The sequence below is a fragment of the Triticum urartu genome, chromosome 6A (genome assembly GCF_056163025.1).
Source record: "Triticum urartu cultivar PI428250 chromosome 6A, HENAU_Tu73, whole genome shotgun sequence".
In the NCBI taxonomy this organism is placed as follows: domain Eukaryota; kingdom Viridiplantae; phylum Streptophyta; class Magnoliopsida; order Poales; family Poaceae; genus Triticum; species Triticum urartu.
The window spans coordinates 42,339,046-42,359,601 of record NC_141878.1 but is presented as its reverse complement, the minus strand read 5'-3'; the positions used below and the strand labels follow the sequence as shown (position 1 = coordinate 42,359,601).

The following is a 20,556-nucleotide window of genomic DNA, read 5'->3' as shown; positions in this document are numbered from 1 at the left end:
GCACGCACGCGTCCCATGCATCGTTTTGTGCAAAAATTTAAGTGTGCAAAACGTAACGGATACACACACGCGTCCGGATTCACACACGCACCGTTCTCATCCTTTCTCTCTTCCTCTCCCACGCACAGGCCTATAAATGGGGTGCCTCTCTTCCTCTCCCACCCACAAGCCAGATCCAATCCTCTCCAACTTCAAACACCCAAGCGACCGAGCCCTCCCCAAGCGAGACCAAGTGAAGATGCAGTTCAACGGGCCGACCTTCAACCGTCCGCCTGTCGTGCCGGAGCTGCGCTACCCACCGGGCGTGCTCGTGGAGAGGGAGCTCCGTGTGTGGGCTATTTCAAGGTGGAGGGGTTCCGTCGAACTCACCCGCGCCTTCCTCAGAGCCGGCTATGCCCACCTCCCACGGGGCTCGCCGAGGATGTTCACCCTCAATGAGGTTCGTGACCGCGGCGGCATCCTCCTACTGCTCACGGTCACCTTCACCAACCCGTTTGACGCGCGCGAGCTCCTCGGCCAAGTCTTTTGGTGCGGCTGCGAGGCCATCTTCTTCACCGTCTACAACATCTACACCAACTACGAACGCATCTTCCCCGCTCCAGGCCAGATGCACTCCCTTCCCTACGACGAGGAGGAGGAGGTGTGAAGATGAAGACGGTGTTCAAGGGGCGCGCGCGGCCAAGGTGGAAGAAGAAGGTCAAGCCCGGAGTCAAGCTCGTCATGTTTCGTTTTTTATTTTGTTGCTTTTCTATGTCGTGTCGTGTCGTGTCATGTTTCGTCATGTGTCTGTGAACTGTGAACTTATTTAAGTTATTGCAATGGTACGGTGTGTTCCATCTTATCTTATGTGTGTTAAATGTCCGTGCCCAAACATATCATTTCTTCCCTAAACAAGTCATGAAGTTCGAGAACTTGTGGTTTTCATTAATGAAAATCGGAGGGGGTGAGAAGCCCTCTGTTTCATTCAAACAAAAAGTCATGAACTAACATGCAAATTTATTCCCTTTAAATCCTAAACCAAGTGCCACTCTATCCCTAGACCAAGTGCCACTCTGACCAAAATCATGTGGTAGTGCAACATACATTTTCAACCTTCCAACCCTCCAAAATTTAAGTGCAAAACAATGGAAAAACACTCTCACGCGTGTCCAAACATTCACGGTCTCACTATTTTTTAAAAAAAATTCAAAATCTCACTATGTATACCTTCCTTCCCTAACCATGTCAAAGTCTTGCCATCTGTCCTAGCGGTTACCAGCGCATCCCTAAACACCACAAACCCACGCGGTCCTGGGTTCGAGTCCCTAGTTGCACCAATTTTTTGTGCATTTTCCACCCTTCATTTTTTAGACAAATTATGTTTTTCTCAATGTAATGCCCTTAAAAATTGTTCATTTATTTTGGCACCTGGCGTAAACCTCTACCAGAGCTGAGGCACATTTTCCATGACATTTTGGTCTTTGATTTAAATCACGGTGTATTTGAATTGGATTAATTAACAGCTCCAAAAAATTTCTAACCTTAATTGTTTGGCTCCGGAATAATTCAATTAGCTTCCACAAAAAGTTCCAGCATTATGATTTACTGCCTAAATTAAATCAAAATAGAAAACAAAAAAATACGCAAGAGAACCCCCGAATGGGCCTAATTGGATGCAGTTGGCCCATTAGTCTAGCCTGCACTTGGGTCTACGCTCTGAATTTGGCCCAATAGCAACCTTTTTTTGGACAGAAAGGGTTTCTGAATTCCTAATTTCTTCTCTTTTTTCCAACATATTTAAATGTTGGTCACTTCTTCTCTTTTTGTTTCAACATTTAAACAACCTTTAAACAACTACTTTAACCAACATTTAAACTAGGTGGATTTCTCAAACAATTTCAAGATTACAAATTCCTCCATAATTCATGCCTTTCCATACATTTTCAACATTACAACCAGTGCGATTACCATACCTACAAATGCCCAAAAGTATTTGTAAATGGGTATTGGTAGTGCTTGATCTTCAAGCTTCCTAACCTTCTTCTTCAACATCCTAAGCTCAACAGCTAGCTCTCTGTCAGTGCGTGCTTCGCCCTCCATCCCTTCTTCCAGAGCTCGTGGTGCGTCCACTGCCGTTTGTGGCAACATGCGCAACCATTCTTCTTGCTCTTCTTGCAGTTCATTCATCAGAGTCTTGGCCAGAGCATCGACCCAAAGAAAGAAGCATGTCACCTGCATGAACACCAAACAGATCAACCCATTGCTCAAAGATCCCGACCACGAAAATGGTGCAATTGCCCCGATTCTTACCCCATTCTCGCTGCACACGTAGAACGGACGATTCTGGTTCCCCAGTGTCTGAGAAACCCTCCGATCAACGCCCGCCCGGCACCGCGGACAGACGAAGACAGGCATGTCCACACGCGCCCGGCTCCGCATCCGCGAGGTGGCGCGGGAGCTTGAGGAAGACATGGAGCTCGGAGCCGAAGGGATCTCAACGCCGCCGCGCCCTCCACTGCTAGCTTCCCACCGCCGCGCTCTCCACAGCTAGCTTCCCGCCGCCGTGCTCTCTCTCTCTCGCCGTGGTCACTGCCGTGCTCTCTGTCGCCATGGTCACCGCCGCTGTCGCCCGCTTATATAGCACACCCGCCAACGGCTCTCTGCTCAACGGCTCTCTACTGGGTCCCACAAGCCACGCGTGCAACGGTCTAAATAAAATTAGCCGTTTCTGTCGCCTGGTCCCACCTGTAAGGGCCGAGTCAAAAGGTTGACCTGACGGAGACGGCAGAGTTCATGGAACGAGTCGGTGCGCACGGACTAGGGGCAAAACTGAGCACAATTCGCATCTGAGGGCAAAACTGAGCACATGGACACCACTGAGGGCAAAACGATAATTAACCCTTTATTTTTAGTAACATGATGATTGAAGGAGTGCTCAGAGCTTTGTTTTTTATGCCATGCAGTGTAAAAAAGATGACATCTATTTTGTACTGAAGGGAAGTTTTAATTAGTAAGACCCCTTGCTTGAGGATTCTACATGATAGTTTGATTAAATTCAATTAGTTGGTGACTAGCGAGCTCATACATTTCTGAAAGATATGCCTATGAGCTAACCTGATGCTTCTGCTTTTCTACTCCACATGAGCCCATCATATGTCCATGATAATGAAGAATATTTCAAAATTTCAATTAAATTCATAAGCTAAATGGTTTAGCATTTGCCTCTGAAGTAGGGGTTTGAACAATTGGTCTTTTAGCTTCTAGTGAGAGAAGATGGCGAAGATACTCGAGAATGTGCTAACGGTAGAAGTTGAAAGTGTGCCACTATATCACAAATTACCTATTGATAATCTCTGTTTCCATTGCTGTTTTTTCCAACAATATCGAGATGATTCAACTTTGTTTTTTTAGTACAATCTCCTTATGGCGGAGTTAATATTTACTGTTTGAATCATTATAAGTTGTGAGGTTGCATAACTTCAACGTCTTTCCATGGATGAATAGTACAAATGGTTTGACTGATGATACTGATTGTTCCACAGGTACCTAGATTTGTACTCTGGTTGCCGAGATGCAGGAAATGGCTTCTTCCATGTAGGTTCTTCCCTTTTGTATGCTTCACCCGAAGATCAACCCTCTATATTGCGTGCGTGCGTGTGAGTGTGCATGTGCGCGCGCGTGTGTGTACGCGCGCGCGTGTGTGTGTGCGCGCGCGTGCGTGTGTGTGCGCGCGCGCGTGCCTGCCTCTTCTCTCTGTTTCCATTTGATTATGTTCCGTGTTGTATTTGGTCAGGAGATTTGATTTTAGCTAATGACTGTTGGAACACACTTGCCTTCCTGGAGCTATTTGTTACTGCATAGCAAGCGTTTCGACCAGCAATGGCAGCAGTGCTTTATCATGCATGCATGTTTCAAATGTTCTGTACTGATATATTGACCGAACACCAGAGAGGAAAGATAGGGTATGTCGACACAAGTATTGCGAGTTTACTCCATGGAGACCACCGGCTAGGTCCTCCTCTTCCTTCCTCAGTAGTTTATGTCCTTCAATTTCCTCTTCAAATTATTTCTGGTTATACAGTTGATGACATTATTCATGCTGATCAATTTCTGTATCGGTTGATCAATTGTTAAGTATAAAAAAGATGTGAGTCACCAACATAATCAGCTTCCTCCCTGGCGGCATTCTGACACGATCAGGAGATTGCTTTGTTCGTCCAACTCAAGCTGGCAGCATCTCAGCTTCTCATTCTTACCTGATTTCCATTGGCCACGCTGGGGAGATGTTGCTGACTCAAGCCACGAGCAAGGCATCTTGTTTGGCAGCGCTTCAGGTTATTCTTTCACGCTTGCCCTGGTGTCAACTTGTTTGGACCGCGCTTCAGCCAAAAGAGTTAATAGTAAATATTGAAGTTGCTTGTTTGACTCAGGTCAATCCAGCATTAGTTACTGACCGCTCTGTCATCATCAGCATCATAAACTATTGCATTAGAAGATTTCATATCGGTACAGTCATGTGATATTGTGATGTGAGTTCAGTAAAGCACTTTGTTCTTCCCAGTTTAGTGGGGGTATTGCTACTTTGGCTGAATTGATTAAAATTTGTCTGCAATACATTTGAAACTCTATCATCTACGGTTAATTTCAAGAAAGTCTCACCTTAGTCCGTTAAATTGTTTAAAGTCACCTTTTGTCTTTCTCTTATATGTAGTAAACAGTGATGAATGGTAATGTAATCTCTGATATGCTGTTTATAGTTTGCAATTAATTAAATAATATTCTCCTATAGGCAATCATGCATCTTACCCTTTTTTTTGCTGTTCATAATTACTAAGCTAATTTCTCACATGTTTGAGGTAACTTGATGTAGTAACCTACTATGTCTGCTGTGATCGGTATTAGATTCTGCATAGTACAGTCCAAGCACCTATCACTTCTGAGCTATTTGAGGTTAGTCATCTGCATATCTCAGGAGTAAGAGAAAATGCTTAAAATTGGTGCCCCAAGAACAGTGTCAAGTAGGTAGTACATTGTAGATTGTCAACGCGCCAGAGAAAAAAGAAAAAGGAAATCAGACAGGAAGAATCAAATCCTTCTTTACCAAAAGAAAGGAAACTGAAGTGTAAAGCTAGCAGCACCCCATTCATATGATGCAGCAACAAGCAAAGAAGGTGCCTTCGCCCTTGCTCCTCTTCATTACCTTTTCTTGTGAGGATGGTACTGGAATAGCAGGAACCAGAGGCTTAAGCAAAGAATCTTGTCCAGTTCTCTTCTTCAATGAAATGAGCTTCGGGTCAGTCGGAGCTTCTCCCAGCTCGTTCTATCCCATCCCCAAAACCCTCCACGTGCTGCTGCCAAACACGCTCTTGTCCCAGTCTAGAGCACAGGCCCCTGTGCGTCCTCCTCATCTCGCCAGAAGAATTGCCGGTGGCGCCTTGTCCACTGCACAGCTTTCTGTGCCTCCTGCACTGGTGAGTTGAGCGCTCCTTGTAGTACGCTGTGTTCCTCATGCCTGCTGTGCCGTTTCATTATTCAGCGAATTCAGCACGTAGGTTAGGTGCACCTGTAGGTACCCTGTTGTCATGTTAGCCATCCAAATGTTTTGGAATATTTATTTTTTGGGATCACCACAACAAGATGTGGATACAAAATAAGTACCAAATCGCCCTTTGGGCCCTGTTCGGTTCACAGGTTTCCTATAGGAATAGTACAGTTTTGATTTCCTACGGAATTTTTTTCTTTGAAGACGTTCGGGATAAAGGAATGAACTGTATCCTTTCTTCAGGAAAGGGAAGCTTTCCGATGTTTTTTTATAGGAAACAACACATTCACCAAGATCGGAGGGAAAGCCTAATTCTATGTTTTGGCATCCCGTAGGTTTCCCCTTTCGACTCCACTCTATTCCTATGACTTCTTGCATTCCTTTGTTTTGCTGTCCTACGTTCCGAAGAGAGCCTTGAAACTGTTGTTCAGATTTGATTTCTTAGTCTTAATCTTAATCTTAATCTTACCCTTTTACCCCTAAACTCAGGGTACTCCTTGGATTTTTTATGTGGTGCCTCTCTTGGAGTACCGTTTAATATCATACATCAGATTTTACAAAAATGGTGATGCTATCGGCATTCCAGTGTACGGTAAAAGACCTTGTACCAATGAGGAACTTATTAATTTAAACTTGAGCATTCCACTTTCAATACAATGTGATTAATTAGATCGACACTCTCCTGAATATGTTGCAACCAAATAGACAGTGACTAGCGGTTTCCTTTTAGTAGCATCGTGTGCATCCTGTTACACTCGACCCCTTGTTTCATTCGGTCTTGGTGACCATCAGGCAACTTATATATTTTGTTTTGTCAGGCAACCATCACGCTAGTCCAGTCTGAAATCAATCTAATTTGTTTCCATTTCCTTTAGCAGATTCAGTGAGCAAGTATGGAACTGGTACTCAAAATTGCAGCTTTATTTTGCTGAAATATTGAAGAGATACACTGCATGGTGAGAAATGGCGGAGTCTGCTCTGCTTCTTGTCATACAAAAGATTGGCACAGCCCTGGCAGCAGAAACGTTCAACTTCACTATACCATTACTTGCAAGGAAATCTGCTGCCGTGGCAGCACTGCCAAATGACATGAAAATGATAAGGAATCAACTTGAGCTTATACGCGCGTTTCTTGAGGATACTGGCAGGAAAGGCTGCACTGATCGAGTCATAGAAGCATGGACAGGGCAAGCACGAAAATTGGCCTATGATATGGAAGACATTGTGGATCAGTTTATCTATGTCGTTGGTAAACACAATGTGCAGGAAGGATCATGGTGGTGTTGTATGAAGAAAATTGCCAAAAAACCTCAATCTTTGTTTACATTAGATCAGATTGCTACTGCAATTGGTGGAATAAAGCAACAGCTTAGAGAGCTCAAAGAAAATAAAGACTGGACTCAGCCAATAGGTGGTGTGCGTAATGATATTCTTGCAACGGAATATGACAGTCATTATGTTCCTGGACAAGATTACTCGATTGCTGATGATGAGCTTGTAGGAATTGATAAAGATCGAAAAATCTGGATCAAGTCATTGCTTCTTGAAGGTGGTCCTGGACGGCGGCTCATTGCTCTGTGGGGTATGGGAGGAATTGGAAAAAGCACTCTAGTCAACAATTTGTACAAAAGTGAGGCATCCAAGTTTGATTGCCATGCATGGGTTTCTGTGTCCCAGTCATATATACTGGAGGATATTTGGAGAAACATGTTGAGAGGACTCCGTAAAAATTTCAAGGAAGAATCTGATGCTTCTAATATGAACAGTACTGTAGAGAAAGTGGAAAAGATGAGCAGTGAAGAACTGCAGGCTGAATTGAAGCAAATCCTGGGGGGAAAGCGGTACTTGATCGTACTGGATGATGTCTGGAGACCTCAACATCTTCAGGAAATTCAACAGGTTCTTATCGATAATGGCTTGGGAAGCAGAGCAATAACCGCGACAAGAAGTGAGGAAGTTGCTGAAGTGGCTGAAGTGGCTGAGGCTGGCTGTAAGATCAAAGTAGAGCCTCTAGATGCTGATGATGCATGGCGTCTGTTTTGCAGGAAAGCTTTCCCAAGGTTTGAAAACAACATCTGCCCAACAGAGCTAGTCCAGTGTGGTAAGGACATTGTGAATAAATGTGGCGGTTTGCCGCTAGCGCTAGTGGCAATAGGGAGCATATTGTCCCTTAAAGTGCGCAATGTTAGAGTGTGGAGGCTATTCTATGAGCAGCTTAATTGGGAGCTGCACAACAATGAGAACCTATCCCATGTGGAGAAAATACTAAACCTCAGCTACAAGTATCTGCCCAACCATTTGAAGAGTTGTTTCTTGTATTGTGCAATGTTCCCAGAAGACTATTGGATCCAGAGAAAAAGATTGATTAGATTGTGGATCTCAGAAGGGTTTGTTCCACAAGAAGGAGCGTTGTTCTTGGAAGAAGTTGCTGAAGGTTATCTGGAAGAACTCGTCCAACGAAGCATGCTTCATGTTGTAGAGAGGAACTCATCTGGTAGGCTTCGGCGTGTCCAGATGCATGATATTGTGCGCGAACTAGCCATTTCCCAGTCTAAAAAGGAGTGTTTCAGTACAACTTATGATGACACTCATGTGAGAGACCAACATGTGGGGTTGGATTCTCGTCGTGTGTCGGTGCTGCGATGCAAAAATGGCCTTGGATCAAGCATACATCCAGCAGCCAGGCTTCGCTCCTTGATAGCATTTGACAGCACCGTGAGATCATCAGCTCCATTGTTTCCCTCGGAATCTAAGTACATTGCTGTGTTGGAATTATCAGGCTTGCCTATTGACACTATTCCAGATTCAGTTGGGGAGCTTTTCAATATCAAGTATTTGGGCCTTGATCGCACCAATGTGAAGAAACTCCCAAGTTCTGTTACCAAGCTTCACAATTTAGAGACATTGAGTATTCGAGATGGACAGTGCCTGAGTTTGCCTCGAGGGTCCCAGAGACTCAAGAGACTGCGACACATACTTATCTACAAAATGCTGGATAAAACATGGAGTAGGTTTAGAAGTCATGAATCTATGGTGCCATTTGAGGGCATGTGGGATTTGCAGGAGTTGCAATCTCTGCATACAGTTGGAGCCAATAAGGTTTTTGTTGCAAAACTAGGGAATTTGTCTCAGATGAGGTTCCTTCTCATTACTGAGGTGAAGAGCAGTTACTGTCCACAATTGTGTGACTCTATATCAAAGCTACGCCACCTTTCAAGATTAGAATTAAGAGCCAGTTACTGTGAGGAAGTGCTACAGCTGGATAATTTGACACTGCCAAAGCGTCTCGACAAGCTCACTTTGGTAGGGGGATTGTCCCAAGGCTTTCTGGAATCTCCATTTTTCTCGAAGCATGGAGATGAACTTGTTCGACTAGAGCTGTATTATTCCCAGCTCGTGGTTGATCCAACGCCACGCCTCTACAGGTTGGCGAAATTGAGCCGTATTGTTCTCCGAAGTGCGTATATTGGACAGGCACGACCCGTGGTTGCAAATGCTTCGGAAATATCTAAACTGAGAGACGAGCTCCCTGCAGACTCGACTTGAGGGAGCTATTGATAAAGATTGACGTCATACCAGATAATGTCCTATCTACCCTTTATGTATTAATATGTCTTTGTTCAGTTATCTCAGCAACCGGTGGCTTGTATAATAATGCATGGGACTGGCATTGATGCTGCTATCCCATCTTGGTTTATCCCTGTTTACATTTGCTGACATACGTTCAGCCACGTACCGTGTGATGTAATAATTTAGTAAGGCAAAAGTGATGCGTGCATTTGAAATTTTGGCTCCTCCAGGGCCATGGAAATTCGGAGTTTCATAGGGATAGTTTTATCTGTCCTGTTATGTGTTGTTGATTTTTTCTTAGATCTGATTCTGGCTAATCAATCATGAATCTCGAATTGTATCTCCCTGATGGTGATATGTGTTACTGCACAGAACCCAAGCAGGGTTGGGGCAATGCTAGCTTGCTACAGGGATACTTTTATTTTTAGTTCGAGATGCGGTGAAGGATTTGATTAGTTGGGTACCATTTAAAATGATCTTGTGAGTTTTCTGAAGAATCACTTGTTCCTGGCCAAAAAAAAGAAAAAGAAAGTGGAACTGTTTGGGTGTTGTGATCAGGAGAGGGATAGGGGGTCAGGGACAGACGAGACTTGCCTGCTCCCCCGCGGTGTGCCCATCCGTACTCCCGTCTACATGGCTTGATTTGATTGAAACAAAATAAGGCCTGGTCCCACCCCCTTAAAATCAGAGAGGGGGGGGGGGTGATGATTAGATTAGAAAAAAAAAGGAAAAAAAGACAGCCGTAGGATGAAGTGGGAGCACGGATGGGTGCACAGGGAGGAAGCATGCAAGCCGGATCCGTCAGGGACTGGGGGGGGGGGCTTTTTTTTTTGCCAGACAACGAGAGCATTGCCTTGATTAAGATCATTTTGCTGTGCTTCAAAGCCATCTCGGGCATGAAAATCAACTTCAGTAAGAGTGAGGTGCTGGCCTTGGGTTTGGACTTTGGACCATGTTGAAGGGGTTCATATCACCAACTTACTGAACTGTAAGTTCATAAATTTCCTTGTTTTGCTCTGGCTGGGACCCCATGGCTCACAAGGTCGAAAAGAGGGTCATTCCTTCCATGGCAAGGAAAATGACGAGGGCGAGGCTAATCCTGACTAATGCATGCCTTTTGGCTATTCCCTGTTACGTAATAATGGAATTATACTTACTAGGTGATGGACCCTTCACCATCTTGATAAAGTTAGATGACAATTCTTTTTTCTTGGAAGGAGATGAGATTAAAAGAAAAATACCATATGGTCCATTGAGAGGACATTTGCATCATTACCAAGTATAGATCATCATGATCAAAATCAGGGGCGTGCAAGCCCGGAGGAAGAACATAAATTAAAGCATCGATCCTCGTCAAGGTCTCGAGGGGCTCAGGGCTACCGCAGAGGCATATATCTTGGAGACCATCAAGGCGACAAGATTAACATCAACATGTTTAGCGAGAGGGTTCCATTGCTGGACAAAGGCATCCATTTGAACAAATAATTAGAAGGACTATTAGGAAACACACGTTCAATAGTGTTTCTATAGTGTCCATAAAGACCAACCAAAAGCAGCAAAAGCAATGCAAAACACGCGAGCGAACTGACCCAAAAGGTTTTTTATGATGTTATAAGAAGATCATGTACACCAGTTGGGTTTCAGGAAACTTTCGACCACGATCGCACACAGCTCCATCCAAGATTCGCTAAGACACAGTTAAATATGATGTGCTCAGTGTTCTCACTCTCCCCACAAAGCAAGAAGCACTCTCCCCACATAGCAAGAAGCGGAAGCATGGCCATGGCGTTAAGGATTTGGTCACCTACCAGAAAGCTTGCGTCTGATGGCCTGCAACAGGAAAATTCTAATCTTCAGCAGAATCTGTGCCCTCTAGAGGCCCCTGAAATGCGGGGGCCGGTCAGCCCTGAGAGAGCTTGAGGAGTGAATTGCAAAAAACATCGACACTTCAGACTAGGTTTGTAGAAACCACATATTTACGGAATTGTGCCAAAAAGCACTAATTTTTTTTTTGCAAAAAACACTAGTTGCCCGATTAGGCCGTTTTGAGCATAATTATGACAAATGGGTCCCGCCAGAAGGGGTGACGTGGCACAACATAACGTTTCACAAATAGACAGAATAACAAGGACTGATTTGAAAAAGAACCTGAGAGGATAAGGACACGAGTAGGGAGCTCCGCAGCCGCATACGGGGAAAGAGACGATGGCCAGGAGCAGCAGCGAGCTCCACCGCCGGCGCGCTCGAGCTCGCATGCGTTCGGGCCGACGCCGCCTGGCCACGAGCAGCAATTCCACCGCGGCTCCCCTGCAGCTCCATCCCTTGCCCCTGCACCTCGCTGCGGCGCAGCACGGGGACCCTCGATGATGAGCTCCGCCGTTGCCGGGGCGCTCGAGCTCGCCGGTGTTCGGGCCGAGGCCTCCGGGCCATGAGCTGGACGCGAGCAGCAGGAGCCGCACCGGCCATGAGCAGCAGCATCCGCGCCGGCCGCGCGCGGGCACGAGCAGCGACGCCGGCGGCCAGGCGGCAAAGCTCCAGGTGAGCTGCTCGGAGTGGGGCACGGCGGAGCTCGTGGCCCGACTGGCGCAGGGGAGCTGCTGCTGGCTTGCACGCCGGCGAGCTCGAGCTCCACTGGCCGGCGCAGGAGTAAATTGCAAAAAACCACCACATTTGGAGACGCGAAATCAAAAAACCACCACCTTTTGTTTTTTTTTTCAAAAAACCGCCACTTTTGTGCTAACAGTTTGCAAAAAACGCTGATTACTCGACCAGTCCCGTTTGAGGGCAAACCTGACGTCCAGGGCCCGCTGTCAGGTGCCACGTGGCCTGTGCGCACACGGCGCCCGTCAAGCGCCGTTAGACGGCGCAAGAGAAAACCCTACCGGGTCGAACCCGGTCGACCATTCCCCCCACTCCTCCCAAATCCCACCGCGCCGCCTCCTTCCCGCTCACCCCTGTCGTGTTTACCCATGGCCGCCGATGGCGGCGGCGGCGGCTCTGACGGAGATGGCAGGGACGACCGCGGGAACTCCTCTTCCCTCGACGGCGGGGACAAATCTTTCTCCCACGTTCAGTGTGCGCGCACGCTCGTCCCTGGTGCGGCCGCGTGCGACGGTGGAGATGAGCGCCCCCAGGAACCCGACAGCTACGACATCGAGATGTCAGCGGCGGCAAGGTTGGCCCAGGTCTGGAAGGCGAATCCGCATAACAGCCACAACTTCACTTCTGGTCTCGGCAGCGTAGAGTGAGTTCTGTGTCGTTGTCTGTACATTTATTTGCATTATGTGTTAGAAATTAGGGTTTCCACTGCTGTTTAGGAACTATGGTTTATAAATTTGTGTTGTCACTACTGTTTAGGAACTATGGTTTATAAATCTGTGTCGCTATTTCTACAGTTTAGGAACTAGGGTTTAGAAATATTGGTTTCAGATGTGAACAAGCTGTCCAAATTTTTTGTTGAGGATAATTACTGTAATTTGGTTCACTAGATTTCAGTTAACTTCACTAAATTTAATCAATTTATTGATTCTGCAATATTGAAAACTTAAATTGGAGAGAAATATAAGTTAACTGATTTGGTATTGCTTCAGTGTACTGTTAACTGCATTTATGTGAATATGGTATATACTGAATTTAGAGTAGATTGAATTGTCAGTTAACTTATTTGGTGTTGATGTAGTGTACTGTTAACTGAATTACAATGAGCTGAATATATTGTTAACGTAATATGATGTGCTCTGTTTTCTGTTTGCAGTCTGGATGATGACATATGGGATGTTCGGTTTCATTTCCATGGCTGTGACAATTTGGAAAGGACCTTATGTCAGTCAGATATTACCTACATCAATCTTTTAGCTCTTATTGGGACAGAGGGGTATGATGAGAAGGACTCCATGTACTATGTGAAGGAAGATGGTTTAGGAATTGAAGGAATGCAGCTGATTAAATGTACTGAAGATGTAGAAGAAATGCTGGAATTATATGAGGAGAAAAGGTGTATCACTATCACAGTTATGAAAGGAAGAACATCACTTAGGCCACAGTTGCACATCAACAATGGAGATGAAGTTGAGAAGCAGATACCTATTTCAGAGATTGGTTCACCTAAAGTATTTGATATAGATGATGCAGGTGTGCTCTATCCAAGTCAGTCCAGTGAAAGAGCAGAGTGCTCTGTTCCTACTATAAGTATTTATACACAAGATTCTATTGGAGATTACCTTTTCACTCAGGAGAGCTGCAATGTGAGAAAGGGGAAGGACATTGCAGGTGTCAATGAGCTAGATGCATTTCTCAATGAGTTTGCTGATGACATGCGAGTAGTGCAAGAAGTTCAAATGGAGAAGGAGGAAATGTTTGTGGAGAAAGAAGTTACAAATGCTGACAGCTCTGAAGATGATGATGAGAGTTCAGAATCTGATTATATAGCTGGAGAGGAAGTGGATGATGATGCTGATCTCCACCAGAAAATAAAAGATTTGAAGAGGAAAAGAGAATTTGAAGGGGATTCAGAGCCAGAGGACTTGTTCTGTGAGTCTGAGGAGGAAGAGGAATTTGTTCCACCAGAACCTTTGCTTAAATTGCCAGTGAGGAGGGGCCCAACAAGTAGATCTCATTGCAGCTCTCAATCTGCACTTGAGGCTGACTATATCCCCTCAAGTGATGAAGATATATATCAGCCACATCCAGATGATTCTGATGTAGAAGTGGAGGTTTATTTGCCCTCAAATGGTAGAAAATCCAGGGCAAAGAAGAGGAAGGCCAGGCAATGGTATGATGAGAGCAGGTTAACCCCACAGGAGCAAATTTGCTGGCATTTGTGTTTTCTGGATGTGTACCAGTTCAGAAGAGCTTTGGTTAACTTGCATGTGACTCAAAGGAGGAATTTTCATTACCACAGAAACAACAAAGACAGGATTATAGTTGACTGTGTTGAGAAAGGATGCCCCTTTCACATGGTTGCTTCTGTAGTTGGTAATGAAAAAACTTTCTGTATTAGGAAATTGCAACTAGAGCACACCTGTGCTCCATCTGGTGAAAACTGCAAGGTACCAACAAGGTTTGTAGCAAAAGCAATTGAGGATAGCATGAGGACAGATCCTAGAGCAGGAGTTGAAACTGTCATAGAGAAGACAAAGGAGAAATTTGGTGTGGAGGTTGGAAAGAACAAGGCCTATAGGGCAAGGCAGAAAGCTCTTTCAGTTGTCCAAGGTGATCAAGAAGCACAATACACAAGGATCAGAGACTATCTACAAACTGTGTTGGACACCAACCCTGGGAGCAGATGCATTGTCACCACAAGAGTTGTGAGAGAGCACCCTAGTCCCAATCCAATATTTCATAGACTTTTCATGTGTCTTGGAGCACAAATAGAAGGATTTTTGAAAGGGTGTAGACCTTTTATTGGTATGTTCTTGCCAGAATTATTCCACTTCATTTATTCTCTTGCATTGCATTTTTAATTTGTTCTGCTGCATTCTATTAAATCATGTTGATTTCAGGTCTGGATGGATGTTTTGTGAAGCTGAATACAGGACAACAAATATTGGCTGCTACAGGCAGAGATGGAAACAACAACATCTTTCCATTGGCCTTTGGAGTGGTTGAAAAGGAAGACACCGCAAGTTGGTCATGGTTTTTAACTCAACTGAAGATTGCTATTGGTGGAGAATGTGGACAGTTTGGGTACTACACAATAATCTCAGACAGGCAGAAGGTGAGTTGCTCCATTTGCAAATTTACTTAACCTTAGATTGCTATTCTTTGCAACCTTAGTTTGACCACCTAGTTAGCATCTTAACTTAGGTATTAATTGTTTCACCAGGGCCTTCTTAATGCCATAACACACATTTTTCCCAACTGCCCACAAAGATATTGTCTAAGGCACATTTATGCAAATTTCCAAAATGCTGGGTTTAGAGGAGATGAACTTAAGAAATATATGGATGCAGCTGCATATTCATACACTGAGGATGGTTTTAATGTTGCAATGGAAGAAATGAGGAAAGAAAGTGAGGATGCTTAGGCTTGGTTAAAGGGAATTCCTGTTGAAACATGGGCTAGGCATGCTATGGACAAGAATTGTAAAACTGACTTAGTAGTTAATAACATTAGTGAGGTATTCAACAGGATGATTTTAGATATTAGAGGAAAACCCATTAAAACAATGCTTGAAGGAGTAAGGTCTAAGTTGATGGTCAAGTTTAATGAAAAGAGAATTGGGGGAGATATTGCTAGATGGACAATTACCCCTACATATTCAGAAAAACTGGCAGAGTCCAAGGAATGGGCTAGGAACTGCAAAGCTTTGATGGCAGGCCCAGATTTGTATCAAGTCAATGGTGGGGAGAAATCATATGCAGTCAATTTAAAGGATTGGACTTGTGGCTGTGGAAAATGGGACATGACAGCCATACCTTGCAATCATGTTGTCTCTGCAATTTATAAATCCAAACAGCATCCAGAAGATTTTGTGCATCAGTTCTTTAAGAAGGAAATGTATTTGGAAGCCTACAAGCCAATGATATACCCTGTTCCTGGACCTGATCTATGGACAAAAACTGCTACAAGAGACATTGACCCCCCTGTTTTCCACAAGAAGAAGGGTAGGAAACAAACAAAGAGGAGGAAGGGCAGGTTTGAAGTGCCTAAACCTAAGGAAACATCAAGGATGGGGACAATTACATGCAGTAACTACAGCAAGCAGGGCCACAGATACACAAATTGTGGGATGCTTTGAAGCCAGCACTTGCTGCTAGGAAGAACAAACACAAGGTACCTTGCATTACATGTGACCCTAGATAGATTTCCAAATTGTACCATTAATGCTCTGATGTGCCATTTTATTCTTGTTACAGGAAAACAGGGGTGCACCATCTTCTGCACCAAGGGCTGCACCATCTTCTGCTGCAGCTCCATCTGCTGGATCACCAGCTGGGAGAGCACCACCAATGGCAGCTACCTCAGCAGCTCCAGCAAGCAGGGCAAGCACCTCAGCAGCTCCAGCAAGCAGGGCAAGCAGCTCAAGACCTCCAGCAAGCAGGGCAAGCAGCTCAAGAGCTCCAGCAGCAAGGGCAAGCACATCTGGTGTAGCAACAAGGAGAGCTTCAACAGCAGCAGCTACCCCAGCAGCACCCTTCTTTCCACCAAGACAGAGGAAAAAACCATCCAGGCTCAGAGATTACTTTTATGCTTCAGGGAACTAATGCTTCCTTGTTGATCATTATTCTTGTTGGTCTGATGTTGGTCTGCCTAAACTTGTTATTTTGGAACAACTTATGTTGGTCTGATGTTATGGAGCAAGAAACTCATGTAACGATCTTGCTGTTATGATACTTTATGCACTGTTATTATGATCCATATGATGTTATGCACTGTTATTATGATCCATATGATACTTTGTCTTGCTGAAATGACCATGCTGAAATGATCATGGTGTTGCTAGATTTTAGCATGAGTTGATGCCATCCTCGACGGTTGTCGAGGGGTAGGGTTAACCCTACATGAGTTGATGCCATCCTCGACGGTTGTCGAGGGGTAGGGTTAACCCTACATGAGTTGATGCCATCCTCGGCGGTTGTCGAGGGGTAGGGTTAACCCTACATGAGTTGATGCCATCCTCGACGGTTGTCGAGGGGTAGGGTTAACCCTACATGAGTTGATGACATCCTCGGCGGTTGTCGAGGGGTAGGGTTAACCCTACATGAGTTGATGCCATCCTCGACGGTTGTCGAGGGGTAGGGTTAACCCTATATGAGTTGGTGGCATCCTCGGCGGTTGTCGAGGGGTAGGGTTAACCCTACATGAGTTGGTGGCATCCTCGGCGGTTGTCGAGGGGTAGGGTTAACCCTACATGAGTTGAGGCCATCCTCGACGGTTGTCGAGGGGTAGGGTTAACCCTACATGAGTTGATGCCATCCTCGACAGTTGTCGAGGGGTAGGGTTAACCCTACATGAGTTGATGCCATCCTCGGCGGTTGTCGAGGGGTAGGGTTAACCCTACATGAGTTGAGGCCATCCTCGACGGTTGTCGAGGGGTAGGGTTAACCCTACATGAGTTGGTGGCATCCTCGACGGTGCCATCAAAATTCATATTAAACTTTAACAAGTACCATCATAATTCATATTAACTTTATCAAGTGCCATCAAATACCAAAACTTGAATTACAACAAGTAGCATCACATGGCAGATTAAAATTTAACCAGTGCCATCAAATACCAAATCTTGGATTACAACAAGTAGCATCACATAGCAGATTAAAATGGAACCAGTGCCATCAAATACCAAATCTTGGATTACAACAAGTACCATAAATAAGCACCATACATAATTTTCCAACCCCTCCTTCTATTACAGTAGTGCCATCCTTCTATTATAAATAAGCACCATACATAATTATTGCAATCACTCATCACATATAGCCTTGATTCTCTTCAGCCTAGACTTGTTGGCCTCTCCATCCTTTAAAAGGTCAGATATGGCAAACTCAAGCCTTTTCTTCTGCTGATTGACTTCATCAACATGTGCATCTTTCCTCCATTTTCTAATGAGTTCAGCCTGATTGGCCTGGATCTTCTTCAGCAGCTCTACATCTCCCTTCAGTGACATATTCTCCTTCTCAAGATCAATCTTGATTTCATTAGCATCAGGTGCAACCTGATCAGCGCCACTTTCCTGAACACTCTTCTGTTTTGCCTGCATCAGACGCTTCTCTTCTTCTAGCAGGGCAATCACATCTTTTTTAACCTTGATCTGCTCTTGGCTCTGCTCATACATATCCCAAAGCCTGCGCAGAGCATTCTTAAGTTGCTCTGGCCATTCTGGGTCAACCCACTCAACAAGACCACAGCTGTAACCTCCCTGATTAACCAAATAAATATTACAACAAAAATTCTAATCATTTATTCAGGATATAAGCAGTTCATATAGTTAACAAACATAATTATGCGTGTACTACTTGCTACAAGCAGCTAGAAACCATGCCAATTAAACATAATTACTCAGGATTTGACCATTCATAATTTTTTTTAAATAAACCACTTGTAACATCTATTGCTTCAGTTAACAATCCTAATTCTTCAGTTAACAATCCTAATTCTTCAGTTAACATCTACTGCTAACAGTAAGGAGTAGAAGGCAAAACAGAGCTGTATACATAATCACTAACAGTTAACAATTACTAACCTGCTCCGAACACCCTAAAAACCTACGTCTGGTGTGGTGCTTTGAAATGCAACTCCCCTCTCCACCGGCGTCTTATGACTACAGATCGGGCCTCCAGAAACAATGCCACACCATTCGGGATCCACAGTGGTCCGTGGTATCTACATTATTAGAACCAGAGAAGAACGTGACAGTCAAATACAAAATCAAATCGGTGAAATCAAACTTGAATTCGGGAAGAACCCTAACCCTAACTCACAGAGAGGAAAACTCACGTAGGGCTCCGGTTCATACGAGGGGAGAGAAATAGACAAGTCACTAGTCTCGCCGTCGTTCCAGGAAACCATGGCTGCTGCGGTCGCCATCGGCGGCGGCGGTGGCGGGGGCGAGGGGCGACGGCGGGGCGGGAGCGGCGGGGTCCGACAGGCGAGGAGTGGGGAATGGCCGACCCGGTTGGGTTCGACCAGTTTGTCTTGCGCCTTCTAACGGCGCTTGACGGGCGCCGTGTGCACACAGGCCACGAGGCACTTGACAGCGGGCCCTGGACATCAGGTTTGCCCTCAAACGGGACTGATCGAGCAATCAGCGTTTTTTGCAAACTGTTAGCACAAAAGTGGCGGTTTTTTTGCAAAAAAACGAAAGGTGGTGGTTTTTTGATTTCGCGTCCCCAAATGTGGTGGTTTTTTGCAATTTACTCGCCGGCGCAGGGAGGCCCAGCCGACACAGTCAATAGTGGGAGGAGATGGAACCTTATCCACCCTTTTCTTAATAAAAAATAAACTTTATCCTCTTATGCCCTTTCAGAGGTCCTTTTGCAAAATAAAATTGTAGCGGGATGTAATTGACGTTTTTTGGCACGTCACCCCTTCTGGCAGGACCCACCTGTCATAATCGTGCTTAAACCGGCGACTAGTGTTTTTTGCAAAAAATTATGAAAAAAATTAGTGCTTTTTGACACAATTCCATAAATGTGTGGTTCCTGCAAACCTTGCCTAAAGTGTTGATGTTTTTTGCAATTCACTTAGAGTTTGAGGTATAACGACTTGACAGAAAACTTGCCAGAGTGGGTATGAGGCTAAGAAATCTGATCTGGGTTCTCCGAGAGACAGAAGAAGGGCAGTGAGGGCCTGCCAATCAGCAAGCTCTTCAGGAGACAACGTCTGGCGCAGTCCAAGGTCCCAATTAGCGGGTGCAAGCTCTGAAATGGAGATTGATTGGTTGGCACAGTAAGAAAACAAGACAGGGAAGGAATGGCAGAGGGGGGCCCTCTCCCGACCACCAGTCCAGCCAGGAACACACAGAGGAGCCATAACCATCAGAAATTTGACAGGACCAGACTATAATTGCACACTATGTGTTTCTTTTTTTAGATATAAAGGCATCTTGCCCGACTTTATAAATAAAGCCATCATGTCACCATCATCCACAAACGATAGTAAAGTTTAGAAGGTCCAGGACACGCATGCCACAAATAAGCAAACGGTAGCAGGGCACATAGCAAGGAGACAATAACTAGGAAGTTAGTCAGAGGTAGGAGGGGCCGCCAAGGAGATCGCCGTATCATGAATAATCTTGGAGATCATCAGGGCGACGGGGTCAGCATCTGAGGCTTTACTATATTTTGCATGATGGAACAACTAGGATAAACTCGCTGAACATCAGAAATATTTGGTCTAGCTACCTTATACAGCACATCCATTGCAATCAAGGAAGGAAAGTTACCATCTTTTATAATGTCACATGAATTTGAAGTTTGTTTGGGTGTTGCAGGTTTAAAGGAGGAAATGTGGTATCAAGTATTTTCTAAACATGTTTATGTGGTCATATGTTTTCTCAATAGACGAAAAACGGTTTCCCCTGCTTTAGATTATAAAGCAACCGCACCAACAACATCCGACAACAACACCGAGTTCAAGGTTCAGGCAAAAACAAAAGCAAAGCAAAGCCGAAGAGTGCAAATAGGTTCAGCTGGGGGCACAACACAACAAAACCCTAAAAAGAAAGAAGAAGCAGCCAACTAGCTAATCAGGCTCAGGCGATATGTTTTCTCAATAATTGTAAGAGTATTTCTATTTTTCGTCAAAATGGACGGGTGCAACAACGCACACCATCATAGTCGAGTGATTTTAGCTACCGTCACCACATTGAACTAATGTGTAAGAAGTTTTTATAAGATCCGCATGTAGAATAGCATTGTTCCATGATCAAGCTGTGCGCCTGTGCTCTGCTTAAACTTTTTCAAAAAACATTCGAACCATCTTTCTACCGTTATTTATTAGACACTTGGTGTTGTCAATAATTA

General features: G+C 44.8%; 2 protein-coding genes across 3 annotated transcripts; one reads left to right on the top strand and one right to left on the bottom strand.

Annotated features, from left to right (window-relative positions):
- The first annotated feature begins 5,144 nt into the window (after nucleotides 1-5,144).
- LOC125516168 (disease resistance protein RPM1) lies at nucleotides 5,145-9,546 on the top strand. 2 transcript variants are annotated; one of them, XM_048681652.2, is made up of 2 exons: nucleotides 5,145-5,450; nucleotides 6,400-9,546. In XM_048681652.2, exon 2 carries the CDS (start codon nucleotides 6,485-6,487, stop codon nucleotides 9,065-9,067), a length of 2,583 nt encoding a protein of 860 aa, XP_048537609.2. In that variant the 5' UTR covers nucleotides 5,145-5,450; nucleotides 6,400-6,484; the 3' UTR covers nucleotides 9,068-9,546. The 2 variants fall into 2 exon arrangements, with proteins under 2 accessions (XP_048537609.2, XP_048537610.2); XM_048681653.2 differs by having other exon boundaries at nucleotides 6,397-9,546.
- Nucleotides 9,547-17,495: 7,949 nt separating this feature from the next.
- On the bottom strand, nucleotides 17,496-18,619 carry LOC147963724 (uncharacterized). The gene is made up of 3 exons (XM_087529675.1): nucleotides 18,530-18,619; nucleotides 18,302-18,415; nucleotides 17,496-17,951 (listed from the first exon to the last, which is right to left on the bottom strand). The coding sequence occupies exons 1-3, from the start codon at nucleotides 18,617-18,619 to the stop codon at nucleotides 17,496-17,498; spliced, it is 660 nt and encodes a 219-aa protein (XP_087385801.1).
- Nucleotides 18,620-20,556: the final 1,937 nt, after the last annotated feature.

What these genes read in the sequence shown, in the direction of transcription:
- LOC125516168 (XM_048681652.2), top strand. Translation starts at nt 6,485, where the DNA reads ATGGCGGAGTCTGCTCTGCTTCTTGTCATACAAAAGATTGGCACAGCC.
- LOC147963724 (XM_087529675.1), bottom strand. Translation starts at nt 18,619, where the DNA reads ATGGCGACCGCAGCAGCCATGGTTTCCTGGAACGACGGCGAGACTAGT. An exon ending in CGTATGAACCGGAGCCCTAC is followed by an intron (nt 18,416 to 18,529) that starts GTGAGTTTTCCT and finishes CTAATAATGTAG; the next exon opens with ATACCACGGACCACTGTGGA. An exon ending in TTCAAAGCACCACACCAGAC is followed by an intron (nt 17,952 to 18,301) that starts GTAGGTTTTTAG and finishes TTGGTTAATCAG; the next exon opens with GGAGGTTACAGCTGTGGTCT.